Source organism: Herpailurus yagouaroundi, unplaced genomic scaffold, assembly GCF_014898765.1.
Source record: "Herpailurus yagouaroundi ecotype Mexico unplaced genomic scaffold, PumYag 182, whole genome shotgun sequence".
NCBI classification, from domain to species: Eukaryota; Metazoa; Chordata; class Mammalia; order Carnivora; family Felidae; genus Herpailurus; species Herpailurus yagouaroundi.
Genome location: NW_024412413.1, coordinates 4,491,072 through 4,511,733, shown reverse-complemented (window position 1 = coordinate 4,511,733; position 20,662 = coordinate 4,491,072). Strand labels below are relative to the sequence as shown.

At 62.6% G+C, this 20,662-nt stretch overlaps 1 protein-coding gene across 3 annotated transcripts in view; it reads right to left on the bottom strand.

The window, feature by feature from the left end:
- Positions 1-2,445: 2,445 nt before the first annotated feature.
- KIAA0930 (KIAA0930 ortholog) overlaps positions 2,446-20,662 on the bottom strand; it is a 39,004-nt gene continuing 20,787 nt past the window's right edge. For all 3 annotated transcript variants that reach the window (XM_040490580.1, XM_040490581.1, XM_040490582.1), the window contains exons 2-10: positions 18,145-18,296; positions 14,306-14,431; positions 14,137-14,214; positions 13,680-13,781; positions 12,314-12,454; positions 11,756-11,950; positions 8,916-9,078; positions 7,484-7,642; positions 2,446-6,976 (exon numbers count right to left, since the gene is read on the bottom strand). In XM_040490580.1, the coding sequence (XP_040346514.1) occupies positions 6,936-6,976; positions 7,484-7,642; positions 8,916-9,078; positions 11,756-11,950; positions 12,314-12,454; positions 13,680-13,781; positions 14,137-14,214; positions 14,306-14,431; positions 18,145-18,296 (1,157 nt within the window). In that variant the 3' untranslated portion in view covers positions 2,446-6,935. The remainder of the gene's footprint in view (positions 6,977-7,483; positions 7,643-8,915; positions 9,079-11,755; positions 11,951-12,313; positions 12,455-13,679; positions 13,782-14,136; positions 14,215-14,305; positions 14,432-18,144; positions 18,297-20,662) is intronic.

The window sequence follows — 20,662 nt, the reverse complement described above, 5'->3', positions numbered from 1 at the left end:
AGGCTGCAAAGGTCCAACGGGTGCCATCCGAGCGACACAAGAGGGTGCTTTCTGAGGAGGGAGCCTGTCCCGGAAATGCACCAGCCCTACTGTAGGCGCTCAGGACGGCTGGGTGAGAACAGGGTTCTCAAAAGGGTAACACCTGGGAACTTGTTCAAACTGCAGACGCCGGGGCCCCTCCCCCCAGACCTGCGGGAATCGGAGCCTGGGGATGGATTTTGCTCTGTGTCTATTGAGAAATTCACGCCTGGAAGTGCAGGATTCAGTCGGTGTTGGTACAGGCGCAGAGACGTGCAACAGTCACCACTCGTTCTGGAACGTTTCATCGCTAACCATCTGGGTTTCCTCCAGTGGATAGGCTCAAGCGTGAGAACTCCTGGGCTGTCTCCCTCGTGCTCCCTGAGGACTTTGGTTTAAAGATAACCTAGGAGATGCCCCTGGGGCACGTTTCAGCAGGGGGACGGCCGGGACTCTGTCGACAAGAACTCTGGCAGCCTCTTCACACGCGTGTCCCCACCCTCCGTGCACCCAGGGCGGGAGGTGGTGAGGCCGCTTTGTGGCCGAGAAAACCCAGCCCCCGCTGCCACGCGCCTGGGGAGACCCAGAGCCACGCTCGAAGGCGTGTGTGCGCCTGTCCAAGGACTCCACTCACTGGCTTCTGGAATGGACGAAAGCCTTCTGAAACAAAGTTGCTTATTCAAAACAACGATAAAGTTCACTAAAAACCATGGTTGTTTCCAACTGAGCAATCCAGTTGTTCTATTAAAGTCTGGTTCCAAGATGAACGACCTTAATCCACACATAGGAAAGAAATCCCTTGTCACACCCGTCGGCTTTTGTAGAGGCCAGGGCAAGAGGCAATCAACGAATCTGTGAGCAAAAGGACGCCTTTTGGTTTCTCGTCCCCCCCAAAGCCAACACTTGCCCTTCTTTAATTTTCTCAGCTGTTCTGTCATTTTAACAGCCCAGCACGAAGTCCACCATGTCCCCCGTTCACCATGTGTATATACAATGGACTATGTTCTTGTACGAATGAATTTCTCTTGCGTTTTCCCCTCCTCCCAATATAAAATTCCCAAAGGTCTGTTCTTCCAAACGACATGTTCTTTTTTTTTTTTTAACATTTATTTATTTTTGAGACAGAGACAGAGCATGAACAGGGGAGGGTCAGAGAGAGGGAGACACAGAATCTGAAACAGGCTCCAGGCTCTGAGCTGTCAGCACAGAGCCCGACGCAGGGCTCGAACTCACAGCCCTCACGGACCTCGAGATCATGACCTGAGCTAAAGTCGGCCGCTTAACCGACTGAGCCACACAGGTGCCCCATTCGACATGTTCTTCTAAGCTAGGACATGACGATCCCTAAAAGTTCATCCAGGGTGGAAAAAAGAGCAGAAACAGCAGCGTTAGCCCTTCAAGGAGTAGGCGGTTCACAGGATGAGTTCACTGCAGGGAGCCCCCCAGATAGCCCCCACCAGACACCCGTTGAAGACCTTTCCGGTGACTGTTTTAAAAAGGCCTACTTATCTAGCGAGAAGGGGGTTGGATCTGGATGGCAACCAGGACGTTGCCTTTTTTTCAGCTCCTAGACCGCCTGCTGTCAGCACGCTCTCACCCGGGCTGCCCTTTGGTGATGCTGCCTCCGAAAATTCTGGTGCAGATGTTTTGAACATGAAGACTGTCAGAGGGGTCACCGATGTGACCGTTCTCGCCATATTTCTGGATCTGCGTGTGTGCTCCTCTCAGACCCCCCTCCCGTTTCCACTTCCTGTCCCATTGCTTCCCACCGTGGGAGCTGACGCGTGCTCTGCACCTTAGACCCAACTGAGAGTCTGTTGGCACGTGGGAACAAAAAGCCCCGAGACGCAGAGGCTGCCAACGTCTGCGACCGGCCCGCCTCAACCTCTGGCAGGTAGAGCCCACTTGAAAACAGGCAACACGCTCCACTCAGCGTGATTAACTGCAGAGTCTCAAGGCAACAGAGAGCCACGGCCCAGAAAGCCATCTTCCCGGAGGCCGAGCAGCCTGTCGAGAGCCTGCAAGCCTGTCCCTGAACTTGGGACCCCTCACTCTGCCCCTAGTCACGTTCCCGCTGCCATGAGGGCTTTTTAAGAGTTTCTCTAGAAATTAAGTGTGGGAAATCTGATGGTGTGGTGGAAGGGCGTGTACTGCTTCACGGGGACTGGAGTTAAACCAGAGACATGTCTCTTGGGATTTGTTTTTGCAGATAACCACCTCTGCCTAAACCAAAGCCCCGGGCACGCCAGTCCCGGGCCTGAGTCCCCAGCTTCCAGGAGCCGGGGCCCTGGGGTGGATGCTGTCCGGCTCCGACACTTACAAAACAGGAATTCGTGTGAAAGCTCCAAAAACAGTTGAAGAAGAAATCTTTGGCGGGGTGGGGGGGGGGGGGAGGCAAATTAAGGTTCAATCACCAAGTTTCTCGAATTGCTATAATATCCGTATTTAATTTGAAATTCCCATTAAGGAAAAGAAAATAACCAAGTACAGATCCACTGGAGGAAAACACGGAGGAAAAAGAAATTTAATATCCAACATGCAAATCAACCTTCAACAGAAATGCAAAACCCGCACAGCACAGCTCACAGCCAACCAAGAGCTGCTCAGAAATGGTTTCTGTATACCGAAGATGGGTGGCCCAGAAGCTGCCGCTGCTGCTGCTATGGAAACGCCACAGACAGTCAGATCCTAACGTGTCCAATGATGCCGTCGTGCTGTTTTTGCTAAAACAGGTTTTGTAGAAACCACGTTACTCAAGCCTCAAGGTCGTGAAAAAGAATCTCAACAGGTTTTCTTTGCAGGGTTGAGTACTCTCACACACAGAGTCCGTCTGGAAACCAGAAAAGGTCCCTATTTACACCCAACCCGCCCGCCCCCCCCTGCGAGCTGAGGACGTGCGTAAAAGCACAAGGAAGGTAAGAAGGACTGAAAGCTTCCCGCCGCTGCCACCTCGGCAGAGCTGGGGCATCACCGTTACGTCTGGTCTCCTGTGCGTCTGGACCGGAGCTGCAGAAATAAAGGTGCCCGCTTGCCTTGGGGACTGAGGAAAACCGCAAACTAACTCCGTGCATCTGCGGCTTCCTCCACTTCGGGGGGCTACCTGCCGTGGCGCTTTGACCCCCGCCCCAGGCCCCTTGGCAGCCTGGCGGCCTGGCTTCTGTGCGTGGGAACCAAGGGGTTCTCCAGGCTGTTCGTTCCGGAGGTTCAGAGAAAAGGCCAGAGGACTCCCTTCTCTCCCCGAGGACCAGGTCAGTGCCACACCAGGTGGAAAAGAACAGAGGAAAGCAGCCAGAGGTGACCCCCCCCCCCCCCCCACACACACCCAGGCCGACTCAGGCCACGGGACCGGGAGGTCACTTCAGGCTCACGCTCTGGGGGAGGTGTCTGCCGGCCCTTGCCTCCCTCTCTCCCGGAGCCTGCGTCCCCGTCAGGGTGATGTGTTTTAAGAGAATTCTGCTTTCTGCTACAGAGACGAGAAGCAGCCTGAACAGGAAGAATCAACGTCCTGTCAAAAGATACTTGGGCTTGAAACTGGCTATGAAACCCCCATTCTCGCTGATGTGCAAAACCGCCCAGAACACGTGCCCGGGCAGAAGCTATCCAGGCTCATGGAAAACGCTGGCGGCCTCTTAACGTGGGACGCCTTTAAAGAATCTCGGCCAGCGCCTCCAGACCTCCAAATTATGACAGGGTCAAATGCAGTCACGTCAGTCGTTAGAATTTACCGACCGCACAGGGCCCACCTTCTGGAATGTCTTTTAACGGGGGAGAAAAAAGTTTCACCATAGGGTCTACTGGCTAGACTCTATGTGAGGAAACCAGCAACAAGCCTCCGTGTGGTTCACTGCCACTGCTCCGTGTGGAACAGAAACCTCATTTCTGAGGGTCTGTTCACGGTCCTTGAAAAGCCCAAACGTTGGCAAGAACGGGGCTCTTCGGAAAACCCTTCCGTCTGCAAGTTGATTGGGCGGCAGAATATTTTCCTCGTTTTCTTATTTGTTGCTCTTTGTTGACTATGTAATATCATAAATAATATTCTTTTTCTGACATACTGAGCCTCGGCTGTTTGTAGAAGCAACGGGCAGTTCCTGTAAGACCTCCACGTGGGAGACCAAACGCTCCCGCAGCTTTGGAGGCGCTAACAGGTGGAGTGGAGGCGACACACCGTCCATCGACTCTGGGACCGTGACATTTCTGGTCAAGAGAGAACATTCTCGTTCATGGCCCAAAAAGCGACGCCTCGTTTCTTCCCAGGAAAACTGTACTTTGACTCCAGTTCCCATTTGAGAAATGCATGCGTGCTCTGGTCATCCCCGCGTTACACAGGAGACGGGCACGCTTCCAGCAAAACGCAAGATGGCCTTGCGAGAAGGCAAACCGTACCAACGCCAGGAACACAGCAGGACCAGGGCGCTGGGGCCCCGGTCTCGGCCCTGTCCCTTGTTACTGTTACTTTGCCACTGATGTTGGTCGCTTTGAAAAAATAAGCCTCGGGGGGACAGCTTACTGCCCAGCTACCAAGTGCTTCTAAAACCAGCGTGTCCTGCAAAGATCAAGAAAGGTGGCCTCCACGACGCGTGTCCATCTGTCACGGCGCGGTACGGCCGGGGCCGGCTGCCTGGATGGGACTCCGGCTGTCGTTATGCGGTTTCCTCGCCCGCAGGCTGGGCGTGACGACAGCACGGTGCCCGCACAGGCTGGCGCCACCTTCGTGCTGGATGGAAAACAGCCAGACCGTCGTGTGCATCCGCTCGTGTGTGTCACAGATGAGGGGTCGTCTCCAAACACCACCGTTGCACACATTTCTAGGACCCGCCAAGCACCTGTACGCGCACGGTACCATCACTAACCCTCAGCTCGCCTGTGACGCGGGCAGAACTCACGTGTGTCACCTTACGGAGGAGGCGTCTGGTGTGCCCAGGGGCCCCCAGGAGCGGGGGCTGAGCCTCAGGGCCTGGTTCCGGCGGGGGGGGGGGGGACCCTTTCGTGCCCCTCTGGACTTCTGCGTGGGAGCTACCTCATTCTTCCACGGGAGAGACGTCAGGACCGTATTTCTCCCGAGACCTGAGTTCCAGAGTTTTAAGACCCCAGATGACCAGGGAGGAAAAAATTCCCGAAGAAAAAGCTGTACTTTAGCCACCCTAGAAACAAACTGGGGGACAGCGTTTGGGTCCCCCGGAGAGTACTCCTGGAACACGGGGCCGCGCTCAGGGGTCTGAGGGGCGAGGCCCGGCTCTGTGCTGTCCTGAAACACTGCTCCGGAACGCAAAGTCCTGAGGCAGCTGGGATACAGCCAAGCAGGAGCTGGGCGCTGCCGAGAACGCAAGATTGTTCCAGCCCAGCCCCGGCGCGCGCACACACACACACACACACACACACACACACACGGGTGCTGGGGGGCGGGAAGGCATCCCAGGTCTACCCCGAGCCGAGCCGTGCAGGGTGGCCGCCCGACCCAGTCGTACACTGCAACCCTGGAGACTTCAGTGAGGTAGGTGGTATCAGCCCCGTTGTACAGGTGGGCAAACTGAGGCAGAATGAAACGCAATAGCTTGCTTTTAATAACAGCATACAAAATCTAGAGAAAGCCCCAAAGCAGCCCCTGTTCCCAGAGCCCAGCGCAAACCCTTGGAGCGTGCGCAGAATAGAACAGGTGGGGGCGAGCCCCTCCGGCCCCTTCTCTCCTCGCAGAGAGGATCTCTACGCACGACTGGAAACCCTCACGTGTTCCTGGGGACTTCAAACAAAACAACGTGGCGACAGAGACCCAGCTTACAGTTTATTCCCATGGGGGCAGGGCACACGCTTCCGCTCCGGAGAAGGCTCGTGGTTTGTCATCACCGGCAGGACTCCCTCCAGCCGGAACCAGGCCGCTCACGCCAACCCACCAGACCAGCCGCGTGGAGGCCAGTTCTGCTTTGCCTCAGTGAGCTGGTCTGAGAAACGGGACCAGCACACTCAGTCAAAGGCAACGAGCTCCGGGAAACACCCCATCCCCTTCCCAGCTCCCCCCCCCCCCCCGCCCCAACCCCGGCCCTGGGATGGGATGGAGGTTCTACCCAGAACCTTCCCGGGAGGGGGCCGACTCCACCGCACTCCCCCAGAACACTCTTCTGCCTGACGGCCGAGCCGTCCCGCCTGCCCTCAGAGTCCCAATTCTGCGGGTCACGCCAGCCGAGGCGCAGAGCGGGATCATCTCCCAGGCGGAGGCGTGTGTGTTGGCGGCGCTCTTTGGCAGCAAAGGCCGTCCTGGCGGCATCGGGGCCTTTCTGGAACCAGGCGTGGGGCGAGGTGTTCCCAGCCCAGGGCAAAACCCTCAACAGCCGCGTGCCCCGTTGAAAACCTCGCGGTAACCCATTGATAACCAAGCGGTGAACGAGGGAGGGCGGACGGGTCGGGACTAACCCGGACGCCGGAGTTGGCCGGTACAGCGTGACAGACTCTGAAGCCAGTTCTCCTCGGGGAAGCGTCGGTGGTCCGACACACTGAGTGCCCCCGACCGGGGTGGGGGGTGGGGGGGTCTCTCCACCTGCGGTCTGTCCGAGCGTGCACGTCGGATCCGTAGGTCTGGACGCACGCCGGGCGCCGGCCGCTCCTCTGCTCTTACAGCTTCTTGGCGTCCCTGGGCCTCTCTGGGCGCCGAGGGCCCCCCAGAGACGGGCCGGGGCCGGGGGGGGGGGGGGGGCAGGATGGGGGCGGGGCCCAGGGGCGGGAGCAGAGCCAGCAGGGGAGGAGAAAGAGGCACTTCAGTTTGGGCTGGTGTTCGTGGAGTCGGCCCCGGCCCCCGGAGTCGAGCGGCCCCGCCTGGCTGGGCTGTCACAGAAGACCCCGGTGGCGGTGGACGGGTAGGCACTTGGCAGCACGCCCGGGGCCGGGCAGGGCCGGGGGGGGGGGCTCCGCGCGGGCTCTGCACACGGCTAGGTCATCAGGATGGGCTTCTGCCGCACCTCCAGGATGTCTAGGGCGGCGGGAGGGGGCGGGCGAGACCAGGAGGTGAATACCCCGAGCGCTCCGTTTCTGCGGGCAGTCCCCGCCAAGTACTTCCGCGCGTTTCCTCGCGCGCCCTCCCGGGGCCGCGAGACCGGTCGTCCCCATCCTCCAGACGGGAACCGGCCTCGGAGCAGCTGCACGGCCCAGCCATGGCAGGGGGGGGGGGGGAGTGGGGCTCCGGTACGGGCCAGCCCGAGTCTGGAGCCCCTGCCCGGCCCCAGGCGCCTCGCCCCGCCCACCCGTGGCTCACACCCAGGGGCCCGCAGTCACCCAAGGGGGACAGGAGGAGCCTCCAGAGAGCTGTGAGAAGGGGCCCCATCCACAGGCCTCGATGGGAGGCCGAGAACCCAACACGGACACCTGCTGATGGGCTCTGGGCTGGAAACAACAGGACGGAGAAGGACAGCCCCAGGAGCAGGTCTCAGGTCGGCTACGAAAAAGCCATCCGGTTTTCGGCCTCCAGCAGCGTAGTTACCTGTTAAAATCCGATGCAGCGGCAAAGTGACGTAGGTCAAGTGTGCATAGAGAAGGAAATTCCCATCCGCTCTGTTCAGCTTCAGCCAGGACCCAACCAGGGACCGCCCCGTGCCAGACAGGGACCGAGACCGCAGGTTGGTGGCATTGTGCAGATCCGCTGCAGGGGAGAAGGCCGAGTCAGGGCCCCTGGGAGGACCAGGGGAGCACCCCCCACCGCAGGCGGCTGCCTAAGGGGCCGGTGCGGCCTCTGCCGCAGCCTGGGCCCTTGACCGCCAGCCCCTCCGTGCCCCAACCTACCGCAGAGCTGCCCGCCCCTGGCCTGTGGCTGCCCCACTCCCTCCTGCCCGCCCCTCCAGCCGTCCCTGACCCCCCTTCCCCATCCCGGACAGTCTTTTCTGCAGGGCCTGGCTCATCGTCCCCCCGTGTTCTCTGCTTCCCCGCGGCCCATCTGTCACCGGAAGTGGGCCACCAGCGTGCAGGGCCCAGGGCGAGGCTGGGAGGCCCCACCCACTCTGATGGATCACCCAGGGAGGCAGGCCGGGGTGCCTACCAGCCCTTCCCTACTGATCTGGAAAGGAGCCAAGGTGGGGAGGGTGCTTTGCCCAAGCACACACGAGCAGGTCGAGGCTGGGGCCCTCTGTCTCTGGGCCCTGGCGCTCGGAACGAGGACGGCCCCGGCTCCGGCCAGGGGCCACCCTTTCACCCCTGCAGGGCACGCGCCCGGTGCCCAGAACCCACATCTCATCTCCGGGAGCCAGCCTGCCTCCTACAGCCCCTTCCCTGCAAGGACCGCTCAGTGCTACTCGAGCCTTCACATCCGATTCCGTCACTCCCTGCTTAAAACATTCCGATGGCCTCCCGCCACTTAGATGGGGTGCCTCCCGCCCTCGCGGCGTGGGGCTCGCTGGCTGCCGGGCCTGCCCCGGCCGGGGAGACGGTGGGAGGTGCGGGGCAGCTGGGAGACTCTGCTGGGCACGAGTGGGCCGGATGGGGCCCCCACAGACCCAGGCAGAGACGCCCGGTCACCACAGGCAGGGAGGTGGGCCCTGAGGAGACCCTGACGGTCACCCCCGTGCAGGCTCTAGAGGGAGGGCACTGAGGAGGAGCACAGCGGCGGCCTGAAGTCACCGAGTGCAGGAATCAACCAGAGAGCTCGCCTCCCACTAGGCGAGGATTTCTCGGACCCTCCGTGTGCAACAGTCACACCATCGACATCCGGAAAAGTCTGCAAACCGACGGTGCCTCCTATTCCCCACAGAGCGGGAGCTCCTCAGGGCAGGGACTTCTGTCTGGCCGTCTGCCCGTCCACAGCTCCTCCCCAGCCCTGACGGGCACCCGCCGGCTCTCCAGCTGCGGACGAGGGACGAGGGACCGAACCGCGAGGAAACACGGCCGCGGCTGGCCCTCCGGGCAGAAACGGCCGCACTCACCCCCTCCGTTGTCCTCCCGGAAGAACTCCTCACTGTCGTTGGCCGAGTGAGACTTCTTCATCTCAGCGATCCGGTTCCGGGGCACCTTCCTCTTGAGGGACGGGGAGAAGAAGGCGGGCCGGTTGTTCCGCTCCGGGGTGGGGGGCGTGCTGAAGGAGGTCACCTGGGAACAAAGAGCCGCAGTCACGGGGCAGCCCAGGGACCCCGGGAGGGCCCCGACCCCACCCACCGGAGGGCGGGCCTTCCTGGGGCTAGGCGGGCACCGGGGGCCGGTCCAGCTCGAGGGAGGGCAGGAGGACCTCGCTGCCAGCTCTGCCCAAGGGGGGGCCAGGGGCCCCGTAGGGGCCCCAGACACTGGCCAGCACAAAGCCTGGCTGCGGACGCTGCCCGAGCCCCCTGCCACGGCACAAGGATCCACGCAAGCTTCCCAACCAATCCGCAAGACGGGAGCCCCATCGGACAGATCTGTAAACTAGGGTGGGACAGCGACCTTGACCCGCCCAAGGTCACCCAGCAGGAGGGGGTCAAAACCAGGGTTCAACCCAGGTCTTCGGCCTCCTAAGCTCTTCACCCCAGTTTCTTCTCGGCTGATAAGCCCCCGTCCCTCTCGGCCCCCGCACCCTTTCGAGGAAGTGCAATGGCGAAGCAGCCAACACTTCCGTCCCCTCGTCTCTTGTAACCACACCGCTCAGGCACCAAACGTTCTGGACACCCACGCGGGGCCAGGCAGGCGCAGCACAAGGGACAGACAGGCACACAACACCGGGCCCTGCCCTCAAGGAGCTCACAGTCTCGGAAAGCGACAACCACAGACTGAATGCTGGCTGCTCAGACAGAAAAAGGGAAGCACAGGACACAGGGGGGCACAGAGCAAAAGGGGTCGACAGCCTGGGACATCAGGAAAGGCTTCCTGGAGGAGACGCCGCTTGAGATGGGTCTTGAAGGACGAGTAGGAGTTCGCCAGGTGAAGAAGGGGGGGAAGGGCGTTCCAGGCAGAGGGAACTTGGCCCATCTCCTCCCTCCTCCCCACGCAAACAAGAATCTGAGGAACAACGTGAGCTGGGACTGAGACTTCAGGAGCCCCATCAGCCTCCTCGTCACGGCTTCCGACATCCAGCAAAGTCGCGGCGGCCGCTGGGCTGCAGACGGTCCTCCCACAAGCCAGGGAAGGTTTTTAAAAGATAGAAAAAACAAAACAAAACACCAGATACCACAATACACACACAGTCTGTATTTGTCATGAGCTGGTTACAAAGGACCCCTCTGGTAAAAGGGGGCAAGCGGCAGGAAGCACAGAGGTGGCGGGGGGCCGGAGCAGTCCCCAGGAGGTCAGGCCCCGCCACCGGCACCTGCATGACCCTGGCGGGTCCCTTCCCTCGACCTGGGGCCTCCCTGAGACTCTGAGCCAGGTGCCCTCTCCTTCTCCCCCAACTACCACCCCGGGAGGGAGGGACTGTCACTGCCACTCGATGGATGGGAAAGCAAGACTCGGGCAAGTCCAGTAACACATCTCTCTGTTCGCGAGGACTTTCACATACACATTCTGCAGGGCCGGGGAGAGGAGTCAGACTCCTTTTCTCCGCCGTCAGCTCAGAAATCTATCAACAGCCTCTATTTCACGGATAGGGGAAGCCTCCGCTTGGAACCCCCACCCTGGTCTTGGTAAAAAAAAAAAAAAAAAAAATAGCACTTGTTATGTTTATTTTGCTTCTCAAACACATCCGTTGCAGAAGGAAACAAAACCAAAAGGGCTACGAAGGAGAGAGAGACACCTGCCATCTGGCTGCCTGGGCATATGCGCGGCTAACAGTTTTACACTAAGAAGCGTAGCAAACACAGGCTTCCTCATCTCGGGCACGTCAGCACCAAGGGCGTTCTACGCCCTTCAGAGTCACTCTCCCAAGCAGGTCAACAGCCAGTGGTGACGCCCGAGTCAGGTGTCCTCTGTTCAGCAGCAACTCTGAGCCTCCCACCACCGCGGGGCTCCCCGCTTCTGGATGGGAAGAGACTGGTCCCAGGTCACGCGAGCAGCGGTGCCCGGGTTCCAGCCCACGGTGTCTCACCCCAAGTCCTTTCCTGGAGGCGGGCTGGCCAAAGCTGTTTCCCGGCCCCCGGCACCCTCACTCACCTCACCCCTGCCAAGACCCACAGCCCCGAGCGGCAACCCCCTGCCAGACCCAAGCGGGGCAAAAGCAGCCAGCGGGTGGCAGACTTTCTCCCGCCCGAGCCCTGGGCCCCACGGGAGGCCCTGGGAATACAGCTGCCACCGACCTCGGCTTCCCACCCCTGCGGAAGGACGGTGGCCTAGAAAGAGCGGGGTTCAAAGGCTCCGTGCTGCCACCCGAGAGCCGTGTGACCTGGGGCAGCGCCAGTAAATCCGGCAAGCACGGGCTGCTGCTAGAGTTCGACATGTACGACACCTGGTAAACCGGTGGGCCAGGCCGAGGGAAGAGCTGGGCGGCTCCGGGACCTCGCGTTCTCCCGCTCATCCTCACAGGGCAGGAGGAGAGGCTAACTCATCGTCATCCCCAAGGCAGTCCCCAGGGAAGGCTGGCTGTGTGCCCACGCTCGGCCAGCGTGTCCCCGGAGGCAGGTGCCAGGACCAGCCCGGGTTCCCCTTAGGCTTAGCCCAGCTGCAGCTGGCAGTTCAGGGAAGCTGGCCCACGCACGGACCTGCTGTGTGACCTTGGGCAAGTCACTGCCCTCTTTGAACCCCAGCCTCCTCACCCGAGGGGTGGGGTGATGCCACCTACCTCACCGGGGGGCTGTAAGGACCAGGGAGGCGGTGGGAAGCGGATCCGAGGGACGGGAGGCCCCTCCCCGAGCTGTGCAGCCCTTACCCGCTCATGCATGGGTGAGGCCGGGCTGGAGTCCTCTTCCGTCCCGCAGGGGGATGTGTCACCGGTAGACACACGGCTGACTGCCATCTCAGCGTGGCCCTTGCCCTGGGGCCCCTTCATGCGCACAAACTCCATGTTGTTGTACTTGTAAAAGCCGAATGACATCTTCTGTGCCATGCGGGCAGCCACACTCACCTGTGGGCAGGCGGGGGACGGCCTGAGTCAGCGCACGGAGGGATGGGCTCTTCCTGGGGACACAAGTCACTAGTGTCCTGGGAGGGGCCAGCCTCAGGACGGTGTCCGGCTGCAAGACAGCGGCCTGTCCACCCGGTTCCTCCCCGTTCCCTCCAGCCAGGGCCGGCTTCAGGAGTGTCTGCACTCGGGGTGGGGCCTCCTGTCCCTCGGATCAAGCGTGCCCGGATCAGCGAGGAGGAACATTAACGCAGGCCCCGAAGCACCTAGAGGCGCGCGGGGCCGCAGGTGCGGAGGAGGGGCGGTGACGGCACCAGGCGGAGCCGGACCAGGACAGAGGGGCCGCGGGGCCACCCACACACGTACTCGGTTGTCATACACCTTCTTGAGTGCCTCGTAGCGGATGGAGCCCTGAAAGATGACACCCTGGAACATGTTGGTTTTGTCACTGGCCACCAGCTCCACACAGACCATCTCTCCTTCCCCCACTGTCATGTCGCTGAACACCTGGGATGGGGCACAGAGGAGGAGAGGGGACAAGTGTCAGCTGCCCACTTCCCAAACCAATGGCTGCCTCCCAGGCCACCACCCCTCCCTTGCCCGGGGCCGCCAGGAGGACTGCTCAGAAGCTCCCATCCGGCAGGGGACACAGATGTCACGCTGTTCGCCCAGGGCCGCAGCCCTGCCCCTGTGGCACAGGGACCAGCACAGGGGCGGCCTAACCATGGCGGGGGGAGGTTCACAACAGTGACTCTGGGACAGGAAGGGGATGCACCGCCTCCTGGCCACTGGGAGGACGATGACGCTCATCGCACGCCCTCACGTGGAGTTGAATGGCGCACGTGGTCTGACCATCCCGCTGTCCAGCATGTCCTTCCCTCTGGCTTCGGGCACCCAGCCCCAGCCGCCCCACCCCTGCCCTCAGGAGCACCCAGAGTGGCCATCCACCTGGGAGACCGGTCCACAGGGGGCTCTGCATCCTGTCACTGCTCCAGGAGCTGGTGCGCAGACCCAGCTTCCAGGTCCCCCAGACTCAGGTTCAAATCTCGGCTGTGCCACGCACGGGCTGTGCGAGCCTAGAGAGGGCACTTCGTCCCCTGAGCCTAACTAAGGTGGTGCTTCAAGGCACTGTGAACTTGAGGTGAGACCCCGCAACGTGTGCTCCCTTCTCTGCGAGCCTTCCCTGGGGTCCTGGCCACCTGCAGGCGAGTACAAGCACCTCGGAGGAGGAGAGCAGCTGGGCAGGAGCGGAGTGGGGGCAGGTGCGCCCGGTGCTCCCCGGGTGAGTCACTTTCCGCCGCGCGTCCCGGTTCTCCCAGACTGGCCCAGAAACTTCCGAAGCCCGGCCCCCCTGACGTCTTAGCATCCCAAGGCGGGGAGGCACTTATTTGGAGTTTTCACGGAGACACTAATGACTCCTGCCCGGGCAGCCCTTTTTATGGGCCTTCATGACGCCTCTTCCCACCCATGCGCTTGTTTGATCTTCGACCCTGACGGGTAAGGTAAGTAGGACGCATGATCGTGACGCTCATTTTACAGATGAGAAAACAGGCTCAGGGCTAGGGGGGGCCCCCCGGCCCCAAGTCCAGCACCAGGAAGAGGGGGAGCCGCAGGGGTCGGAGTCGGGACCGCCCTCGCCTGTCTGCAAGCACGTGAGGCCCCAGGGAGGCCAGCTTTCCGCGCCCCTGACCGGGAGCCCGAGGGGAGACATGGCTGGGCGCGTGTGGCTCACCTCCTCGAAGCTGTCGATCATGAAGAAGATGTTGGGGTAGCTGATCTTGGATTCTTCGCCCTTGCTGTCCATGGGGTGTTTACTGGGGGACGCGAACACTTGCTGAAAGGAAGGAGATGTGGAGGGTTGAGCGAGGCCCGACCCCCGCACCCAGGCCCACAGCCACTCGAGGGACAGGTCGCTGTGGTCACGCTGCTCAGGGCCAGGCCAAAGCCAGGTCAGGTCCTACGTCGCTCCGCAAGGAGCTGCCGGGGACGGCCTGGTTCTGTGCGCTCCTTGCAGGCGACACAGGACCCCGGGAGCCGCGTGGCTTTCTGGTCAGACGTTCACCTCGAGGCAGGGAAGGAGGAGGGGGCGGGTGGTGTCCCCCCACCAAAACCCTGAGCAGCCGGTGGCTGCCACTTCTGGGCTGCGCTGGCCGTCAGGAGGCCCACGGGCCCTCAGCCCCACTGCTTACCTGGGACTTCTTCTTATGGATGTGGATGTCCCCCCCATCGGCGCGCGTGCACACGGCGCATGTCACCATGTAGTCCAGCTGGAAGAGATCGCGCAGGACGGCATGCGTGGAGGGCTCAGCTGTCCCTCGGTGCCTAGACAGCCCTCCTCCGGGAGCCCCGCCCCTGTACCTTCTGCAGGATGAGATTCAGGCACACGCTCTCCTCCCAGTCAATGTCAGGGTCCCCGAGGCCCGGCAGCTTCTTGGAGTCACGCCGGTACACCTCCACGTCCACCTCGGGCTCAGTCTCTGCCAGCTGCGAGGATGGGCACGGATGAGCCTGGCCGTGGCCTCCGGGGCTCTTCCCCCCCACCCCCGCCCACTACCGGGTGGGCAGGTGTTCACGGACGCGGACTCCAGCGATGCGACCCCCGGGCGGTCAAGAAGTGCGCCCCGGGGGGGGGGGGGGTGTCCCTGGGGCCCTGCAGCAGGACGTGGGGAGCCCAGCCTCCCGTCCCACCCACACGGCTTCCGTGCAACCTGCCTGTAGGGGGCTGTCCACCCTGCCACCCGCCACCACCGGCCGAGCGCCGGAAGCCCCCCTCCCCCCCCCCCGCGGGTCGCTATGGCAACCGGGTACCAGCTCAGCCACAGGAAGGGGGAGGGGGTGGGCTTGCCGCAGAGAAGCCGCAGCGCGCAGGCGCCGCCGCGGAAGCGCCCACACTGCGCCTGCCCAGCGCTTTCCTCCCTTTCTGTTCCTTTGGGCGGTGGGGGCGGTGGGGGCGGAGGGGCTGCCTGGGAACGGCTGTCGGCTCTCCCTGTGTGTCCCTCCCTGCCCACCCTGCACCCTTGAGGCCCGCAGGGTCTCCCCACATCGCCGCCCGCCCCCTGCCCTCCCAACACTACACACGCCGCCCAGTCCGCTCTGGTAGGTGCTTGGCGCCCCCTCCAGCTCCACTTGTGCTGGTCCCTCCAGTGGGAATGCCCTTGGGCCACCGTGGTCCCCTCACTCTGTCCTACAACGCTGAGGCCAGGTGTCACCACCTTCTCTTGTGGGCTCCCCCTAACCGCCCCCCCCCCCTTCTTCCGGCTACAACAGCACCAACCGCCCTGTGTCCCCGGTTGTGCCGTCTGCGTGTCCCAATAGACTACAGGCCCCCCGAGGGCAGGGCCAGGTCTGAGTCACTTCTGTGCTCCCAGTGCGGAGGGGGAGGGGCCTCTGCATTTGCTCACTGCGGTGTTCAAGGGAACATTCTAGCATGGGGGCAGCTGGACTTGCCACATGCTCCCCAAACCTTCCCAAGAGTTTGCACTTGGTCCCCAAACTCCTCAGTCCTGGATCCAAGAAACTTTCCTTCCCACCTCTTCACCTGGCCCCCCTGGGAACATGCCTGGGACCTGGCCTCTCTGTTCTCCCGTCTGCCTCCCGGAGAGTTCAAGGCTGGGTAGGGCTGAGAAAACCATCTCTAACCAGAGCTGGGGCCTCCCCCGGCCCCAAAATTCAAGGTCCAGCTGCGAGTCTCAGATCCTTATTAGAGCCTCTGATCTGAGCAGGTGGCTTTTGGGAAAAGACTCCCAGTGTCTGCAACGTGAACTCCAGCAGAGGCTGGCAGGCCAGAGTGGTGCCAGCTGGAGGGCAGAGGCCACGGCCCTGCGGTCCCCTGGCGGCGTGCCCTTGGGCAGAATGCTCGGTGGTTCCCGTTTCCTCTCAGGTGAGCCTGTGCCCCTGGGCTGCGCGGAGCGAGGAAAGCATGCCCACAGTGAGGGTCACAGCCAGTGAGGCTCCCTCGGTGCTCACCACCCTCTCTGCCAGGGGACTCATGTGGTCACGCCATCCCACACGTCTGGTCTCCCAGGTGTGTGCAATCAGAGGACCCTAACCTTAGTGCGCATCTGCCCAGCCCCCTTCCCCCGGACAGGCTGAGCCCCAGGAACTGATCGGCCAGAGTCACGTGGCAAGTCACGGGGAGACAAAGCCGGAATGGCGGATCTCCCAGATGCACCCCCCCCCCCAACAGGGCGGGCGTGGTGACCGGGGCTGAGGAGCCCTGGGCCAGGCTCCCGAGGTGCTCAGCTCATGGACCTCTCCACCAATACCTGCCCCCCCAACTCCACCAACTGGGGCCTTCTCTTCGTCCCTCCCGGAGGGCACCCCCTGCCCCCCTTCTCACCCTGCCGGACTTGGCTCGTCAGGTCCCGTGTCCCCGCTGGCCATGCCCCCTTCTCCTGGGACCCCCATCTCTCCAGCCAGCCGCTCAGGGCCTCCTGCTGGTCCCTCTGGCTTCAGGCTAGCTCAGAGCTCGGCCCCAGGCCCTCTGACCGGCACACCTCAAAGTCTCCCTCCACTTCCCACACATGCCTACAGCCCCAGGTGTCATCTCAGAGCCAGTGGTCCTGACCCGAGACCCTGTCCCTGGTCTCTCTGCTGACTTTCGGACAGGAGATCACCACCAGAAGACATCGTCGTCTGATGTCCCACGGGCACCTAGCACTCAACCTGCCCCACACTCAACTCCGTCCCCCTGCGTCCCCTCCTGTGAGGGCACCGCACTCACCCTGGGCCCAAGTCAGGGACCTGGCCCACATTCGGTCACCTGAAGCCCTGCTAGTTGAGCCCACTTCCTTGGCCTCCCTGCACCCCGCCCGCTGACCACGCCCCTGCACCCCGCCCGCTGACCGCGCCCCTGCACCCCGCCCGCTGACCACGCCCCTGCGTCCCCACCTGATGTCCGTGCCCCTGCACCTGACCCCCTCCCTTGTTTCGGCTCCAACCCCTCTAGCCCGAGAGCCTGCTAAGTGGCATTCTGACCACACCCCCCTCCTCACTTTATCAGAGCTTCAGGGATCAGCCCCAACTTCTGGCCACGACCTTCAGCCTCCACAAGGTCTGGCCTGCGCCTACCTCGTTTCGTCTCCCACCTTTTTGTGCCCGGGCCGCATGCTACCTAACCCACGGCCACCTGAGTGCACGGGGCTTTCCCGCAGCTGCAGGCCCCCCCTTTGGGCCATCGCCCCTCCCGCTAGGGAACCTCCTTCCACCCTTGCAGACTCACCTCACCCAAGTGGCCTCTGCCGACCACTTCTGCCCCTTCCAGTCACCGGATTTACCGTGTCGCCCGGCTCTGTGTGACGCACTCCCGGGTACACAGCCGGCTGCCGCGCCACGCGGATGCCCAAGGGCCCCGCCCAACCCTGGGTCCTCCTGCATCGGCTCTCAGGCCGCCAGCACCCAATCACGGCGTCTCCTTTGCGGCAGCCACCAGGCCTGTCCGTTCGCAGAACACCTATGCTGTGAGTGCCACGCTCGCCCACCAGGCACACGGCAGGGAGGGGGCTCCCCGCGCTTGACCTCGGCCGCGGCCGAGGGGTCAGAGGCCACTGCACCTGGAGTCAGGGGTCTGTGAGCTCCAGACCCGCCTCCACAGCCCTCCCAGTTTGGTGCAGAAAGGAAAACAATGCATGGGCATACAGGTCGCTTAAACATTTTACGAGCTAGCAACGTTTCTGAAAAACAGACAGACATGTGCGAAGTTTGTCTTACAAACTCATCCACGCACTTCGGTTTAGTGGAGGGAACGCCCTAGGTGAGTCACGTCGCCTCGGAGCCCTTGGTCTCCCCGTCTGACCTGTCCGGTGGCGGGGAGGACACGACAGGTAACGTGTCTGCTGCGCGGTAAGGGCTCAGACCTGCCAACATCATCTCTGAGCTGCGGCATCCTGCCCGTAGCCAGGGCCGACCCTGGCCCCCGGGGTCAAATCTCTGCTCCGTTGGGAGATGCCGGCCAAATGACCTCGCCTCTGAACCTGCTTCCTCGAAGGGACAATTGTGACGGAACCTCTGCCCTTCCAGGGTCACGAAGACCAGCGGGCGAGTGTGGCCGTCTCCACGCGGCCCCTGGTGCCCAGCAGGCGCTCCGTGGGGATCGCTTTCCCCTGGTCACCTGCGTGAGGACTGCAGGGAGGCCGACGCGGCTGGCTAAGAGTGGACCCCGCAGGGATGCGGGGCTGGGGCCGGAGGGGCTTGCTCACCTTCCTTCCGTCCAAGCTGCCCTCGCCGCCCGCGTATGCCAGCTTCCGGCGCACGTAGAAAAGCATGTCGTCCTGCCGTGGCGCCCACTTCTCCATGAAGTAGGTAGAGAACATCCACGTCCAGAAGACGATGCGGTCATCCTTGAAGCACCCTGCAGTGGGGAGGCCAGAGAAGACTGAGAAAGGACGGGCCAACCCGGCCCTGGCGTGTGACCTTGGCCAAGCCCTGTCTCCCCCGCCTCCTCCGCACTCCCAACCCCCAACCTGCTGGAGCTCTCTCTGCGATGCGCTAAGCACCCTGCTCCCTCACTGCCACCCCCACCCCGGCCAGGGGACGGGGGCTCAGGGACACCTCCCAGCCGGCCCAATGCCTCCCCCCAGCAGAGCCCGAGAGCCCCGGCTCCCAGCCCCACAGCCCCGGCGACTCAGCGTGGATGAATCAGCAGCTTCGGAGGGAAGGGAGGCCCTGAGGAGAGTCAGCGTCACCGCTGTCTGGGCTGGGAGCTCAGGCAGGCTGGCACCACCCTCGGCCAGCATCCCCCACCCCCACCCCAGGCTGCGGCAGTTCCCACGGAGAACCTGACTTAAAGGAACAGGCCCGGCCGCAGGCACAAAGCAGGGAAGGCGTCCACCCCCTCCCTCACCCCTGCACGCAGCGGAGCCTTTCACACCAGATCTGTTCTTGCCTGATCTTCGGGGGGGGGGACTCTTTCTTTCATTACAAATACTTTTTCTTCAGGATACATAAATCTGTCATCGTCCTTCCCGCACGAGAAGTCGCTCAAGCGCTCTGGTGGGAAAGACCTGGGTGCCCGCTCCAGCTCTGCCACTTGCTGGGTGACGACAGGCAGGCTGTTTGGGACTCTCTGGTCCGTAGGTTCCTCACAGCGAATGTCGACTGACCGAGAGCTGCCCGGGGAAGCGGCACATACAGAGCCCGTGCCTGGCACAGAGCGGGGTCTACGACGGTGGGCTTCCTTTCTGGGCAGACCCGACGAAATGTCAAGGTACCCGACAGGGCTGCTTCTCACGAACTCAAAAGATTAAACTGTTGCCGGTTTCTTCCTCTCTTTTCCAGAAACTACTCCACCACTGTGACCTCGTCCTGGGTTTGGGATGCCAGAAAGACCTAATCCCCACCCCTAGAGATGGGGAACCCGAGAGCCGGCCGGTGCCGGCCCCCTCCCCCAACACAGGACTGTGGTCTCCCGTGGAGTCAGCCGTGAGGCTCGGGAAGACTGAATCGCAGAAAACCCCGGGCTTTTGTTCATTTCAGCCACACCGAGACCAAAGAACCGGGGCTCCAAACCAGCCTCTGCCCTCTGCCAGGCCGCCGCCCGCAGTCTGTGGCCCACCCACTCCCATGCCCTGCTTGGCTCCCCGAGGGAGGAAGACAGAAGGGGCCTTCTGATTGGGGGTCCGGGTCAGGGAGCCTGCCCCGTCGGCCCCAGGCTCACCGGCACCAGGTGGAACCAAGCCCACCGGGTGTCATCACTGCCTTGAAATTCCCACCACGCCGACCTCAGGCACTACGGGTGCCCTGCAGAGGCGAGGGGAGGCGCCCCGTCAGCCCTGGAAAACTCCCCAGAAGCAACTCTGGCCGTGAGTTGCTGGAGTCGCGGCTCAAAACCCCGCCACCTGCCACGGAGAGGCAGAAGCTGGCTGTCAGCGTCCTTCCGCGGGGGATCCCTTTCGTTGTGCTGACACAAGTCACCCGGCAGTGACCCGGTGCCAGCTGGGCACCCAGTCAGTGTCAGGGATGACGAGCAGGCCACCGGCTGTGATTCGTGACGCGCCTGCCACCTGTGGGTCGTGGGTGAGGAGCCCCACGTGGGGGAGCCCTCTTCAGCAGTCACAGCGCCCTGTCTTCACCGCCCACCGCACAGGAGAAGAAACCCACCGTCGGGAGGTTCAAGGACCCTCTCAAGTTCACAGTTAGAAGCTGATGCAGCCGCAGACCCCTCGGACCCGCACTCAGGCTCTTGACAAACGCCCCCGCGCTATGCTGGGCAACCTGGCGGAACGAAGGACCCGGATGCCCGGTGAGCAGCTGTCGCGCCCGAGGAGCGCAGAGGACGGAAGGCTTCCCAGGCGGGGGATGGAGTCTGGCTTCAGGAGCAAAGTTCCGGGGGTGGCGCAAAACAAGCACCCGTTTGCCCTTGATAGAGGGGCACAGCGGGGGCCAGGCGAGGGGGCCCCCGTTTCCCTGCTTCACGGCGCTAAAAACACTCTGGTCGCACCCCGTCCACCCTGGCCCAGGAGTAAAGTCCGCAGGCCCCGGAGCCTGAAGCAGACGGCCGGCTAGTAGTTCACGCGTCGTACGAAGGCTCGGCCCAAAGCCCACCCTTCCAGGGTCCCCCACTTTCCACCGGCCACACCTAAACCTCTCGGAGGGGACGGTGCTGGGCCCGGCACGCAAATGCCCCCCACCAAACCCCCAGCAGCCAGGTGGCCGGCAGCGGTCTGTGGGTGCCACGTGCCCAGCCATCCCCCCTCTCCCCCCAACCCCAACCCCAGC